Genomic DNA, 14,932 nt, shown 5'->3' with positions numbered 1-14,932 from the left:
CTGCGTAAAATAATACTTCCTCATTATTTGCCTCTGGCTCTTTTACCAATCACCTTAAATCTGTGTCCTCTGGTTACCGAACCTTCTGCCACTAGAAACAATTTCTCCTTATTTACTCTGTCAAAACTGTTCATGACTTTGAACACCTCTATCAAATCTCCCCTTATCCTTCTCTGTTCGAAGGAGAACAGCCCCAGCTTCTCCAGTCTCTCCACATAACTGAAGTCTCTCCCCATTCTAGTAAATCTCTTCTGCACCCTAAGGCTTTGACATCCTTCCTAAAATGTGGTGCCCCGAATTGAACACAATAATGTTCATCTTCACTGCAATAAACTAATGGAGCAAATTGCCCACCCATTATAGAACTCATCCCATTTACTTTCCACTGAAACCAATGAAACAAAAATCGTGCGGATTCTATAACGGGCGGGCAATCCGTTCAACTGATTTACTGCCCAAATGATGAAAATTGCCCCCAATAACTTGGTGTACTTTGCTCAAAATTCAAACTATATGGGGTTATACATGTCAAATGCTGACCTTATTCAATTTATTGTAAGCCCATCAGATCCCAGCTTCACTATATTTTGATGGGAAATGGAAAATTCCCACTACAAAGTCAGCTTAGAGAAAAAGAATCAAGGTTTCCAGAGAAAAAACACTTAATTTCAGTCTTTTTTTAAATTTGCAAAATAATATTTCATTAAACTGAATATTGCAGCATAAATATGTTAAGTTAGAATGTTACTACATTAAAACTATATATTTGAATTCAGCTGTAATTGATGTTAAAAGTGCTTTGACATTAGGATTCGTGCAGCTCACAATGCAGGAGACCAGTGTCACACATTTACACGGTTAAAGCTGCCTCCCTAATCTCGGTGGCAGAATTGCAGATCCATAAAAAGTTGACCTACAATTCTGCATCAGGATAAGAAAGTCGGATTTAGCGGTGAAAATATTTGGTGCCAATGTCTTGCAATCGAAACTAAACACCTAAGACAATTAGTCTGGACAGCAGTAAGGGTACTGGAAACAACCTTCATGCTGGGTTTGGAAATTTGACCAGGATTCCTGCTAACCAACAACCTCTGCTGGAAGTCAAGTTGAGTGCCAGATGAGAACAGGATCGGGCTCTTCTACACCATAGCTTTCCACACTGTCAAGACTCACATGAACAATAGCCACTTGGGTACGGTACAGGAGAATGATGAAAGAAAAATATATACCAAGCAAGGAAACAATACCTTCTGAAGAGGAGAGAAAATAGGTAAGAAAAAATAAATTTAAAAGGAGAACTCAGGAAAACTTCATGGCCTGAAATTGGCCTGCATCGTCCCTCTTATCTTCACGGTTTACTTTAGGACAGAAAGTTTTGGATGTGAAATCATACAGAAATCAAATCAATTCTTCCCAGGTTCATAAATGATTAATCCAGAATATCAAGTCTATTTCCAGTTACCATTACTGAGACAATGCCACAGTTCAAAAATTCATATGCAGCTGCAATTCAAAATACACATGAAAATGAGAAACATTGGCTCAGCTACCTTCCAAAGGTGAATGCACTATTTATATTTTTACTCAGTCTCAGGAGGATTTAGAATGTAGTTAATCAATGAAAGATCACAGCACAGCACAGCAATTCGTGTGGTAAATGAGTTCACACAGTTCAAAACATTCATTGCAACATAACAGGAAGCCAAAGATATGTTGAAGACAATTAATCATTTAACCCCCATGTTTATCTATTTGAGAAATTACATGGCAACAACATATCTCAGGTGATGTAGCAATGACCAGAGTTGGTGGAGATGAAACGGCCAAACTGTAAAATCTTAATCAGGACCACAAATCCACAATCTGAACCACATACAAGTAGCGTGGCACAACTGAGATACAATGGAACTTGAATGTAGACATTGAGTTTTTGGATCTATACTTGTCCTAGCACAACATTACCCACTGTCTGAAAGTAAAAAAAGATGCTTTATTTGAGTACTGGAGCTTTCTGTGGTGAAGGTGCTGGATAAATGATAAGCGACTAATGCAAGCTGGATCTGGTTTTTCCAACTTATCTCCTCTCCCCAGCAACCCTGCCATTTTTTTTTAAAAAACCAATCCAATTAGCCACCACCAAACATTTTTAGTTTAGGGTAATGTCAAAAAACTGAGCTTCAAGCTATAGAACAACATTTAATATATCTTATATTTGCACTTTGTAGGGCACAGTTTACAGCTGGACTGAAGTCATGTGATATGACTGCATATTTTTGGCTTTAATTCGGCTACTTTTTTTAAATCTTTAGTAATATTTACATTTTCTCTCATTTTCCCTTCCTCAGGTCTCAATACTGATTTTCTTTAATCCAAGATGACGAGCTGGAGAACAGCTCTCAGGCCTTTGCCAATGCTGCTCCACAGTAGACTGCTCAGCTCTTCCTCACCACAGTATTATTTGAGGTCAGCAATTGACCATACTGGAATTCTGGGCACTCGATTTAGCCGTTCTGAACTTTATCATCCCTTTGACATCACTGGAGCATGAACCTCCCTGCGAGTTTGAGAGAACTTACACAACATAATTGATCAGGAAACACTTACAGGAAAGGTTGCTGTACAATTCATGAAGATTTTGATCCAGGATATAAATGGCAAATATCATGCAAAATGTGAGCAGAAAATCATGTTTACTATGAAATGCAGATAGAAACAAAGATTTTATTGTGGTAAAGCAGCATAAATGCAACTGAGTATAACAACACGATAATAGAGACATCTGCTTGACAGTTCAGGATAAGAAAGCCATGTAGTTCATTTCCCTCTTGGCTCTGTCTCACCCTCACCCCCATAACTGCCTTACTTATGGACAGTACATAAAAGGATAAGATGTGAAGAATGGAATAAATTAGATCAACATTAATGGCAAACTGTTCAATTGTTTAGAATGGCATAAGTACAGAGGGGAGCGCGGCGTCGCAGGAGAGCCCGGGAGGGGAGCGCGGCGTCGCAGGAGAGCCCGGGAGGGGAGCGCGGCGTCGCAGGAGAGCCCGGGAGGGGAGCGCGGCGTCGCAGGAGAGCCCGGGAGGGGAGCGCGGCGTCGCAGGAGAGCCCGGGAGGGGAGCGCGGCGTCGCAGGAGAGCCCGGGAGGGGAGCGCGGCGTCGCAGGAGAGCCCGGGAGGGGAGCGCGGCGTCGCAGGAGAGCCCGGGAGGGGAGCGCGGCGTCGCAGGAGAGCCCGGGAGGGGAGCGCGGCGTCGCAGGAGAGCCCGGGAGGGGAGCGCGGCGTCGCAGGAGAGCCCGGGAGGGGAGCGCGGCGTCGCAGGAGAGCCCGGGAGGGGAGCGCGGCGTCGCAGGAGAGCCCGGGAGGGGAGCGCGGCGTCGCAGGAGAGCCCGGGAGGGGAGCGCGGCGTCGCAGGAGAGCCCGGGAGGGGAGCGCGGCGTCGCAGGAGAGCCCGGGAGGGGAGCGCGGCGTCGCAGGAGAGCCCGGGAGGGGAGCGCGGCGTCGCAGGAGAGCCCGGGAGGGGAGCGCGGCGTCGCAGGAGAGCCCGGGAGGGGAGCGCGGCGTCGCAGGAGAGCCCGGGAGGGGAGCGCGGCGTCGCAGGAGAGCCCGGGAGGGGAGCAAAAAACACCTAAAGTGATGTTAGCACAAGGGAAAGAGCTGATTGGTAAGTAGCTGGTGAGTGTTCTATTTCTGGTGATTGTTTTCCTTTTAAGTCTAAGTTTATTTTTGTTGAGTTTAGTTAATAATCTAATAAATAGTGGCATGGCAGGGCACCTCAGTCCCGTCGAATGCACATCCTGTGCCACGTGGGAACTCCAGGACGCTTCCAATGTCCTGGACAGCTATAGGTGCAGGAAGTGTCGTTAGCTGGAGGAGCTCGAGCACCGGTTTTCAGAGCTTTAGCAACAGCTGGTGTCACTGCAGTGCATCCGTAAGGCTGAGAGCTACGTGGATAGCACGTTTCTGGAGGTGGTCACCCCACAGCTTAAGAGAGTGCAGGCAGAGAGGGACTGGGTGACCACCAGACAGACAAGGAGGACCAGGCAGGTAGTGCAGAAGTCTCCTGAGGGCATCTCGCTCTCTAACCAGTGTTCAGTTCTGAATACTGATGAGGGGGAGAGGGTTCCTCTGGGGAGTGCAGCCACAGCCAAGACCAGAGCACCATGGGTGGCTCAGCTGTACGGGGGTGGGGGGGGTTGTGGAGGGAGCAAAAAGGTCTGGAGAGCAATAGTAACAGAGGATTCTATAGTTAGGGTAACAGACTGGCAAATCTGCGGCTGCAGACGTGATTCCAGGATGGTGTGTTGCCTCCCTGGTGCCAGGGTCAAGGATGTCACTGAGCAGCTGCAGAACATTCTGGAGGGGGAGGGTGAATAGCCAGTGGTCCATATTGGTATCAACGACATAGGTAGAAAGAGGGATGAGGTCCTGCAGGCAGATTTTAAGGTGTTAGGAAAGCGAGCAAGCAGGACCTCAAAGGGTAGTAATCTCCGGATTACTCCCAGTGCCACACACTAGTGAGTATAGAAATAGAAGGATAGAGCAGATGAATGAGTGGCTGGAGAGATGGTGTAGGAATGAGGGCTTTAGATTCCTGGGGCATTGGGACCAGTTCTGGGGAAGGTGGGACCTGTACGAGTTGCACCTCAATGGAGCCGGGACCAATGTTCTCACGGGGAGGTTCGCTAATGCTGTTTTGAGGGGGGGGGGTGGCGGCGTTTAAACTAATTTGGCAGGGGAATGTAGCATTGGAAAGGATAAGCAAGGTACACAAAGGATTGGGAGAGAAAGATAGCACTAGAGCAAGAAATAGTACGGTAGTAGATGGGACCAGACTAAGAGAGAATACAAGAAAGTCTAAGATAGGTTTACAGTGCATGTGTGTAAACGCACAAAGTGTGGTAAACAAAGTTGGTGAGCTGCAGCGCAATTAGCCACATGGGAATATGATGTTGTAGCGATAACGGAGACCTGGCTCAAAAAAAGGGCAGGATTGGGTACTAAATATTCCTGATTACAAGATGTTCAGGAAAGATAGGGAAGGGAAGAAAGGAGGGGGAGGGGTAGCAGTATTGATTAAGGAAAATATTGCAATACTGAAGAGAGAGGATGTCCTGGAGGGGTCAAGGACAGAATCTATTTGGTTAGATTAAAAAACAATAGAGGTGTCATTACAATACTGGGTGTATTCGATAGACTGCCAACTAGTGGGAAGGATATAGAGGAGCAAATTTGCAGGGAAATTACTGAGAGATGTAAAAGCCACAGAGTTATGATAACAGGGAACTTCAGCTACCCTAATATAGACTGAGACAGTAACAATATAAGGGACAAAGAGGGGGAGGAATTTTTGAAGTGTGTTCTGGAGAACTTCCTTGACCAGTACGTTTCTGGCCCAACGAGGAAGGAGGTATTGCTGGACTTGGTTTGGGGAATGAGGCGGGCCAAGTGGAGCATGTGTCAGTGGAGGAGCATTTAAGGAACAGCGATCATAGTAGCATAAGGTTTAGAATAACTATGGAAAAGAACATGGACCACTCTAAAGTAAAAATACTCAATTGGAGCAGGGTCAATTTCAATGGGATGAGAACAGATCTGGCCCAGGTAAATTGGAATCAAAGATTGGCAGGCAGAACTGTAATTGAACAATGAGCGGCCTTCAAAGGAGGAGATAGTTCAGGTACAGTCTAGGTATATTCCCACGCGGGAGAAAGGTAGGGCAACTTAAGCCAGAGCTCCCTGGATAACAAAAGAGATAGAGAGTCAGATGAAGTAGAGAAAAGGGGCGTATGACAGATGTCAGGTTGATAACACAAGTGAGAACCAGGCTGACTATAGAAAGTTCAGAGGAGAAGTGAAAAAGGAAATAAGAGGGGCAAAGAGAGAGTATGAGAATAGACTGGTGGCAAACATAAAAGTCTTTTACAGGCATGTGAACAGTAAACGGGTAGTAAGAGGAGGGGTGGGGACCAAAAAGGAGATCTACTCATGGAGGCAGAGGGCATGGCCGAGGTACTAAATGAATGCTTTGCATCTGTCTTTACCAAGGAAGAAGATGCTGCCAGAGTCTCAGTAAAAGGACGATGTAGTTAAAATACTGGATGGGCTAAAAATTGCTAAAGAGGAGGTACTAGAAAGGCTAGCTGTACTTAAAGTAGATAAGTCACCCAGTCCAGATGGAATGAATCTTAGGTTGCTGAGGGAAGTAAAGGTGGAAATTGCGGAGGTACTGGCCATAATTTTCCAAACATCCTCAGATACAAGGGTGGTGCCAGAGGACTGGAGAATTGCAAATGTTACACCCTTTGTTCAAAAAAGGGTGTAAGGATAAACCCAGCAACTACAGGCTAGTCAGTTTAACCTCAGAGGTGGGGAAACCTTTAAAAATGATAATCCGGGACAGAATTAGCAGTCACTTGGACAAGTGTGGATTGATTAGGGAAAGCCAGCACGGATTTGTTAAAGGCAAATCGTGTTTAACTAACTTGATAGAGTTTTTGATGAGGTATCAGAGAAGGTCGATGAGGGCAATGCGATTGATGTGGTGTATATGGACTTTCAAAAGGCGTTTGATAAAGTGCCGCATAATAGGCTAGTCATCAAGATTGAAGCCCCTGGAATAAAGGGGGCAGTAGCAACAGGGATACAAAATTGGCTAAGTAACAGGAAGCAGACAGTAGTGGTGAATGGTTGTTTTTCAGACTGGAGGGAGGTGTACAGTGATGCTCCCCAGGGATCGGTACTAGGACCACTGCTTTTCTTGATATATATTAATGACATGGACTTAGGTGTACAAGGCATAATTTCCAAATTTGCAGATGACACAAAACTTGGAAGTGTAGTGAACAATGAGGAGGATAGTGATAGACTTCAAGAGGATATAGACAGGCTGGTGGAATGGGCGGACACGTGGCAGATGACGTTTAACGCAGAAAAATGCAAAGTGATACATTTCAGTAGGAAGAACGAGGAGAGGCAATATAAACTAGAGGGCACAATTCTAAAAGGGGTGCAGGAACAGAGAGATCTGGGGGTATATGTGCACAAATCGTTGAAGGTCTCAGGGCAGTTTGAGAAAGCGATTAAAAAAGCATACGGGATCCTGGGCTTTATAAATAGAGGCATAGAGTACAAAAGCAAGGAAGTCATGATGAACCTTTATAAAACACTAGTTCGATCACAACTGGAGTATTGTGTCCAGTTCTGGGCACCACACTTTAGGAAAGATGTGAAGGCCTTAGAGGGGGTACAGAAAAGATTTATTAGAATGATTCCAGGGATGAGGGACTTTAGTTATGTGGATAGACTGGAGAAGCTGGGGTTGTTCTCCTTGGAACAGAGAAGATCGAGAGGAGATTTGCTGGAGGTATTTCAAATCATGAAGGATCTAGACAGAATAGAGAACCTGTTCCCATTGGCGGAAGGGTCACGAACCAGAGGACATAGATCTAAGGTGATTGGCAAAAGAACCAAAAGGTGACATGAGGAAAAACTTTTTTTTAAACACAGCAAGTGGTTAGGATCTGAAATAAACTGCCGGGGGCAGGGGGGGGGTGGCGGTTGGAGGCAGATTCAATCGTGGCTTTCAAAAGGGAACTTGAAAGGAAAAGATCTGCATGACTACGGGGAAAGGGTGTGGGAGTGGGACTAGCTGGATTGCTCTTGCATAGAACCGGCACGGACTCGATGGGCGGAATGGCCTCCTTCCGTGCTGTAACCTTTCTATGATTCTAAGTAGCCTAGTGGTCATGGTACTAGTCTAGAAAACTAGAGGTTGTGGGTTCAAATCCCATCATGACAAATTGTGAAATAGTATTTAAAATTCTAGTAATTTGCAGGCTGGTACCAAAGAAATGACTATAAAAGCTGCCAGATTGTTGTAAAAACCCAACTGGTTCATTAATGCCCTTCAGGGTGGGAGCTACCATCCCTATCTGGCCTACATGTGACTCCAGTCAGACACTATGTGGTTGACTTTTAATGCCCTCAGAGCAATAAATACTGCCTGGTCAGTCACCCACATTCAGCCAACGTCCCAGACTCTTCCATCACCATCCCTGGGTATGTCCTGTCCCACCGGCAGGACAGACCCACCAGAGGTGGCGGTACAGTGATATACAGTCAGGAGGGAGTGGCCCTGGGAGTCCTCAACATTGACTCTGGACCCCATGAAATCTCATGGCATCAGGTCAAACGTGGGCAAGGAAACCTCCTGCTGATTACCACCTACCGTCCTCCCTCAGCTGATGAATCAGTCCTCCTCCATGTTGAGCACCACTTGGAGGAAGCACTGAGGGTAGCAAGGGCACAAAATGTACTCTGGGTGGGGGACTTCAATGTTCATCACCAAGAGTGGCTCGGTAGCACCACTACTGACCGAGCTGGCCGAGTCCTGAAGGACATAGCTGCTAGACTGGGCCTGCGGCAGGTGGTGAGCGAACCAACACGAGGGAAAAACTTACTTGACCTCGTCCTCACCAATCTACCTGTCGCAGATGCAACTGTCCATGACAGTATTGGTAGGAGTGACCACCGCACAGTCCTTGTGGAGATGAAGTCCCGTCTTCGCACTGAGGACACCATCCAACGTGTTGTGTGGCACTACCACCGTGCTAAATGGGATAGATTCAGAACAGATCTAGCAGCACAAAACTGGGCATCCATGAGGCACTGTGGGCCATCATCAGCAGCAGAATTGTATTCCAGCACAATCTGTAACCTCATGGCCCGGCATATTCCTCACTCTACCATTACCAACAAGCCAGGGGATCAACCCTGGTTCAATGAGGAGTGTAGAAGAGCATGCCAGGAGCAGCACCAGGCGTACCTAAAAATGAGGTACCAACCTGGTGAAGCTACAACTCAGGACTACATGCATGCTAAACAGCGGAAGCAACATGCTATAGACAGAGCTAAGCGATTCCACAACCAACGGATCAGATCAAAGCTCTGCAGTCCTGCCACATCCAGTCGTGAATGGTGGTGGACAATTAAACAACTAACGGGAGGAGGAGGCTCTGCAAACATCCCCATTCTCAATGATGGCGGAGTCCAGCACGTGAGTGCAAAAGACAAGGCTGAAGCGTTTGCAACCATCTTCAGCCAGAAGTGCCGAGTGGATGATCCATCTCAGCCTCCTCCCGATATCCCCACCATCATGGAAGCCAGTCTTCGGCCAATTCGATTCACTCCACGTGATATCAAGAAACGGCTGAGTGCACTGGATACAGCAAAGGCTATGGGCCCCGACAACATCCCAGCTGTAGTGCTGAAGACTTGTGCTCCAGAACTAGCTGCGCCTCTAGCCAAGCTGTTCCAGTACAGCTACAACACTGGCATCCACCCGACAATGTGGAAAATTGCCCAGGTATGTCCTGTCCACAAAAAGCAGGACAAATCCAATCCGGCCAATTACCACCCCATCAGTCTACTCTCAATCATCAGCAAAGTGATGGAAGGTGTTGTCGACAGTGCTATCAAGCGGCACTTACTCACCAATAACCTGCTCACCGATGCTCAGTTTGGGTTCTGCCAGGACCACTCGGCTCCAGACTTCATTACAGCCTTGGTCCAAACATGGACAAAAGAGCTGAATTCCAGAGGTGAGGTCAGAGTGACTGCCCTTGACATCAAGGCAGCATTTGACCGAGTGTGGCACCAAGGAGCCCTAGTAAAATTGAAGTCCATGGGAATCAGGGGGAAAACTCTCCAGTGGCTGGAGTCATACCTAGCACAAAGGAAGATGGTAGTCGTTGTTGGAGGCCAATCATCTCAGCCCCAGGGCATTGCTGCAGGAGTTCCTCAGGGCAGTGTCCTAGGCCCAACCATCTTCAGCTGCTTCATCAATGACCTTCCCTCCATCATAAGGTCAGAAATGGGGATGTTCGCTGATGACTGCAGTGTTCAGTTCCATTCACAACCTCTTGGATAATGAAGCAGTCCGAGCCCGCATGCAGCAAGACCTGGACAACATCCAGGCTTGGGCTCATAAGTGGCAAGTAACATTCGCGCCAGATAAGTGCCAGGCAATGACCATCTCCAACAAGAGAGAGTCTAACCACCTCCCCTTGACATTCAACGGCATTACATCGCCGAATCCCCCACCATCAACATCCTGGGGGTCACCATTGACCAGAAACTGAACTGGACCAGCCATATAAATACTGTGGCTACGAGAGCAGGTCAGAGGCTGGGTATTCTGCGGCGAGTGACTCACCTCCTGACTCCCCAAAGCCTTTCCACCATCTACAAGGCACAAGTCAGGAGTGTGATGGAATACTCTCCGCTTGCCTGGATGAGTGCAGCTCCAACAACACTCAAGAAGCTCGACACCATCCAAGATAAAGCAGCCCGCTTGATTGGCACCCCATCCACCACCCTAAACATTCACTCCCTTCACCACCGGCGCACAGTGGCTGCAGTGTGTACCATCCACAGGATGCACTGCAGCAACTCGCCAAGGCTTCTTCGACAGCACCTCCCAAACCCGCGACCTCTACCACCTAGAAGGACAAGAGCAGCAGGCCAATGGGAACAACACCACCTGCACGTTCCCCTCCAAGTCACACACCATCCCGACTTGGAAATATATCGCCGTTCCTTCATCGTCGCTGGGTCAAAATCCTGGAACTCCCTTCCTAACAGCACTGTGGGAGAACCTTCACCACACGGACTGCAGCGGTTCAAGAAGGCGGCTCACCACCACCTTCTCGAGGGCAATTAGGGATGGGCAATAAATGCCGGCCTCGCCAGCGACGCCCACATCCCATGAACGAATAAAAAAAAAAGCAAAAAAAATGGTATGACAATAGGCAGGCTTAGTGTAGTTTACTCACAGCATAATGAACTTCAATAGACTTTGTGTTCCTAGCATCCCAGTGTAGAGTAAAGGGTTCTCTCCTTGAATATAAAGCTTGATAGCAGGAAACATTGTCACGTTCTCTTTTGAACAAACATCTGGCCAGTCTCCACAGTTAACCCGAGTCAGTACTAGGTTCGTCATGTCTATGTAACAAAATTATTGGAAGCATTTTATTGCATTCAAGTTAGAATAACATTTTTCAGTAATGCAGAGTTTAAAAGTATATCCCTTCATAAATGGGCATCTAGACTCTGAAGTTACTACCCTGGAAGCACGCAAGGGTTGCTATTCCTGATTACCAACTGTTGGAAAGTGTACACACAAGAATGTCAGGTAAACATAGGATATGGCTTAGCACATGATTGAATAACTTTCCAACATTGTCTAGGGTCATACATGATGAATGGGTGCTGGTAAAGCACCTGAAGGTTGGTGTATATAGAATCATTTTCCAGTGCAAGTTACTGACTTCAGGAGCTGAGAGGAGAAAAGGAGGAAACGGCAGTAGAGATGGAGAACACCACTGCCCGACTCGTGCTGACTGGTTTTATTGACTGTAGTTTTTGGTCTGGATCCATTTGATGTGGCTTATACTTATCTCCTAGTGTTGTGAGCAATTTTTATATTATTACAGTTTTATATTATTACAAGTAAAACTTACCTCCATATCATTTATGAATAGAGTGTACAATATGGGGCCCATAACAGATCCCTTAGAACACCACTAATTTACAGGCTAAGTGTTTTCCATTACAGTGCCTTTTGCTTTCTACTGTTCAGCAAAACCTTTTGGCCATTGCATGTACGATCAGAGAAGTTCCAGTTAGGGCAATCAGAGTAAATCTCCTTTTTAATAGAGTAAAATACACTAGTACATTGGATTGTGATCACTGTTACCTTTTTACCAAACTGTTAGGTCAGCATTATGCTCTGCATGAACAACAGAAACTTTGCCTGGAATTTCCTTGATTTTCAATGCAAGATACCAAGGAAATTCGGGCGTAAGTCACCTTTACACCGATTCTGCAAAACCTCCATCGAAAAATCTCTGCCTCTCCTCAACATATCTCCATTCCCCATGTAAAAGTGCATTTCCTGAATTTACACCAGTTTTGAACAGGCTGTAACTTTACGCCTACAATTTTTAGCATATCAGGTCCAAAAGTCATATTTCTGGTCTTTTACGGCAATTTCTTTTCTCCCAGACCTAAAATGCTTTTTCTGTATCTTTGGATGCATCTTTATGGCATCAGAATGGTTTGCATTAAAGATTGAAAAACTTCCACAATTGCATTTTCTTACAAAATTCTGTGCCTAATGTGCATAAACGATGATTTAATGGCTTCAAACTTTAATTTTCATGCATAAAGAGGCCACATGAAGGAGGAATATGGCATACGTTTGGTGTTTTCCTCAGGCCCTGATTGTTTGTGCAGATTTCCACTTGTTTTTAACGTTCTGGTGCATGTTCATGTGATTCTCAGGAAATTTTGGCGTATCTCATCGATGGGAAGATCGGCGAAAATTTCTGTGCAATTTACTGGCTACCCTATTTCAGGAAATTCCGTCAAATTATGTCAAACAGCAAGAAGGAATCAGTTCCAGGGACAAAGAACAAACAAAAACAATTTTCTGTCTCCTCCTGTCACTTGACTAATAAAATTACCATAAAGGTACAAATACCAGTGCTGATCCTACCTAAATTCGGAGTAACTCATCCCAAAAACAGTTTGCCAAAGAAAAGCTACTTAAGACAATAGGTTTAATTCTAAAGATCACTGAAGCTGAAAGACACCAAATACCAATAATCAAACATTTTCAGTTGTAAGATTCTTTTTATATTATATATGTATACGTATGATGAGCAATTCTCACCATATCTTGAAATACACTGCGAGAACAAAGACATTTTAGTCCAACAGCAAAGCAATTGGAACCTACGAACGGATGCACAAAAATTTATTTACTAATCATGACACATGTAAATGTGCTAATCGTACAAATCCTCTATTTTCCAAAACAATTACATATTTCTGCAATTTGTGGAAGTATGATCTAGGAGGAGAAATAGAAAAATTGAAAGTAAATCCAGAACAAGCATTATCACTATATTGGCAATAACCATCATAGCAATCAAGTAACTGGGCCCATCATACCTCCAAGAAGTAACAAAAACTGACGACCAGTGCCCCAGTTCCATGAAGGTATCAGTCCCAATTAATCTGTTCTTCACAAATTTTAGCAGTTAAATATTTAAGTGCACAAATGGTTTATTCAACTAGTTACTAAAATTATATCTTTAGTCGACACAAGTTAGCATAACAGTGAAGCAAAAATATTGTTTGTATCACAGTATTACATTAAAATGACAGACATAAGACGGAATTTTATGAATCCCTATCAACCGGACACATTGTCCACCACCCATGCGTACTGGAAATTAAGAAGTGTGCTGCCCACAATTTTCCCATGATTAAATTTAATGGTCAGATAATCGTGGGCAGCATAGCATTAGATTTTTTAATATGGACAGTGGACAGGCTAGCTCCCTGCTGGCAACATGGGCTCATATAATTACCCCAATATTTTCCATAGGATTAGTCCACCTGTGCTTCCTTGATATCAAAACAGGCCGTTCACATTCAATATCACTGCATCACTAAATGTCATCAGCAAATATACATTTCCTTGAGGAATAAAAACTCCACGGGAGAAGTGGTCCAACCGTGGCTAACTAGAGAAGTTAAGGATAGTATTAGATTAAAAGAAGAGGCTTACAATGTTGCCAAAAAGAGTGGTAAGCCTGAAGATTGGGAGGGTTTTCGAAATCAGCAAAGGATGATCAAGAAATTGATAAAGAGGGAGAAAATAGAATATGAGAATAAACTAGCAAGAAAGATAAAAACAGATTGTTATAGCTTCTAAAGGTATGTAAGAAGGAAGAGATCAGCGAAAGTAAACGTGGGTCACTTAGAGCCAGAGACAGGAAAAATTATAATTGGAAATAAGGAAATGGCAGAGGCGGTAAACAAATATTTTGTATCTGTCTTCACAGTAGAAGACACAAAAAGCATACCGGAAATAGTGGGGGACCTAGAGTCTAATGAAAGTGAGGAACATAAATAATTAAGAAAAAAAACTGAAAACGCTGGAGAAGCTCAGCAAGTCAGGCAGCATCCGTGGAGAAAGAAACAGAGTTAACATTTCAGGTCAAAAGGTCTTTATTTCAGATTTCCAGCATCTGCAGTATTTTGCTTTTGATAACTAATTAAGATTAGTAAAGAAAAAATACTGGGACTAAAAGCCAACAAATCCCCTGGACCTGATGGCCTACATCCTAGGGTTTTAAAAGAGGTGGCTATAGAGATAGTGGTTGCATTGTTTTTGATCATCCAGAATTCTCTAGATTCTAGAACAGTCCCTGTGGATTGGAAAGTAGCAAATGTAACCCCGCTATTCAAGAAAGGAGGGCGAGAGAAAACAGGGAACTACAGGCCAGTTAGCCTGACATCAGTAGTAGGGAAAATGCTAGAATCTATTATTAGGAACATGGTAAGAGGGCACTTAGAAAATCATAATAGGATTAGGCAGAGTCAACATGGATTTATGAAAGGGAAATCCTTTTTGACAAATCTATTAAGAGTTTTTTTTTTGAGGGTGTAACTAGAAGGGTAGATAAGAGGCAACCGGTGGATGTAGTATGTTTGGATTTTCAAAAAGCATTTGATGAGGTGCCACACAAGAGGTTGTTACATAAGATTAGGGTTCATGGGATTGGGGGTAATATATTAGCATGGATTGAGGATTGGTTAACGGACAGAAAACAGAGTAGAAATGAACTGGTCATTTTTGGGTTGGCAGGTGCCACAAGGTTCAGTGATTGGGCCTCAGCTATTTACAACCGACATCAATGGCTTACATGAAGGGACCGAGTGTAATGTATCCAAGTTTGCTGACGATAAAAAGCTAGGTGGGAAAGTAAGCTGCGAGGATGACGCAAAGAGGCTTCAAAGGGATATAGAGAGGTTAAGTGATTGGACAAGAAGGTGGCAAATGGAGTATAATGTGG

General features: G+C 44.8%; 1 protein-coding gene and 1 non-coding gene across 2 annotated transcripts in view; one reads left to right on the top strand and one right to left on the bottom strand.

Moving 5' to 3' along the window:
* Window positions 1-14,932, bottom strand: part of txndc16 (thioredoxin domain containing 16) — a 124,475-nt gene that overhangs the window by 58,261 nt on the left and 51,282 nt on the right. The window contains exon 13 of the mRNA XM_067991622.1: window positions 10,838-11,006. Within this exon, the coding sequence (XP_067847723.1) occupies window positions 10,838-11,006 (169 nt within the window). The remainder of the gene's footprint in view (window positions 1-10,837; window positions 11,007-14,932) is intronic.
* On the top strand, window positions 7,734-7,803 carry trnas-aga (transfer RNA serine (anticodon AGA)). Its single transcript has one exon. It is a non-coding gene; the product is annotated as a tRNA-Ser (tRNA).

This window comes from Heptranchias perlo, chromosome 10 (genome assembly GCF_035084215.1).
Source record: "Heptranchias perlo isolate sHepPer1 chromosome 10, sHepPer1.hap1, whole genome shotgun sequence".
Taxonomy (NCBI): Eukaryota; Metazoa; Chordata; class Chondrichthyes; order Hexanchiformes; family Hexanchidae; genus Heptranchias; species Heptranchias perlo.
Note: the sequence above shows the minus strand (reverse complement) of the source record. Positions and strands in the feature narration are given on the sequence as shown.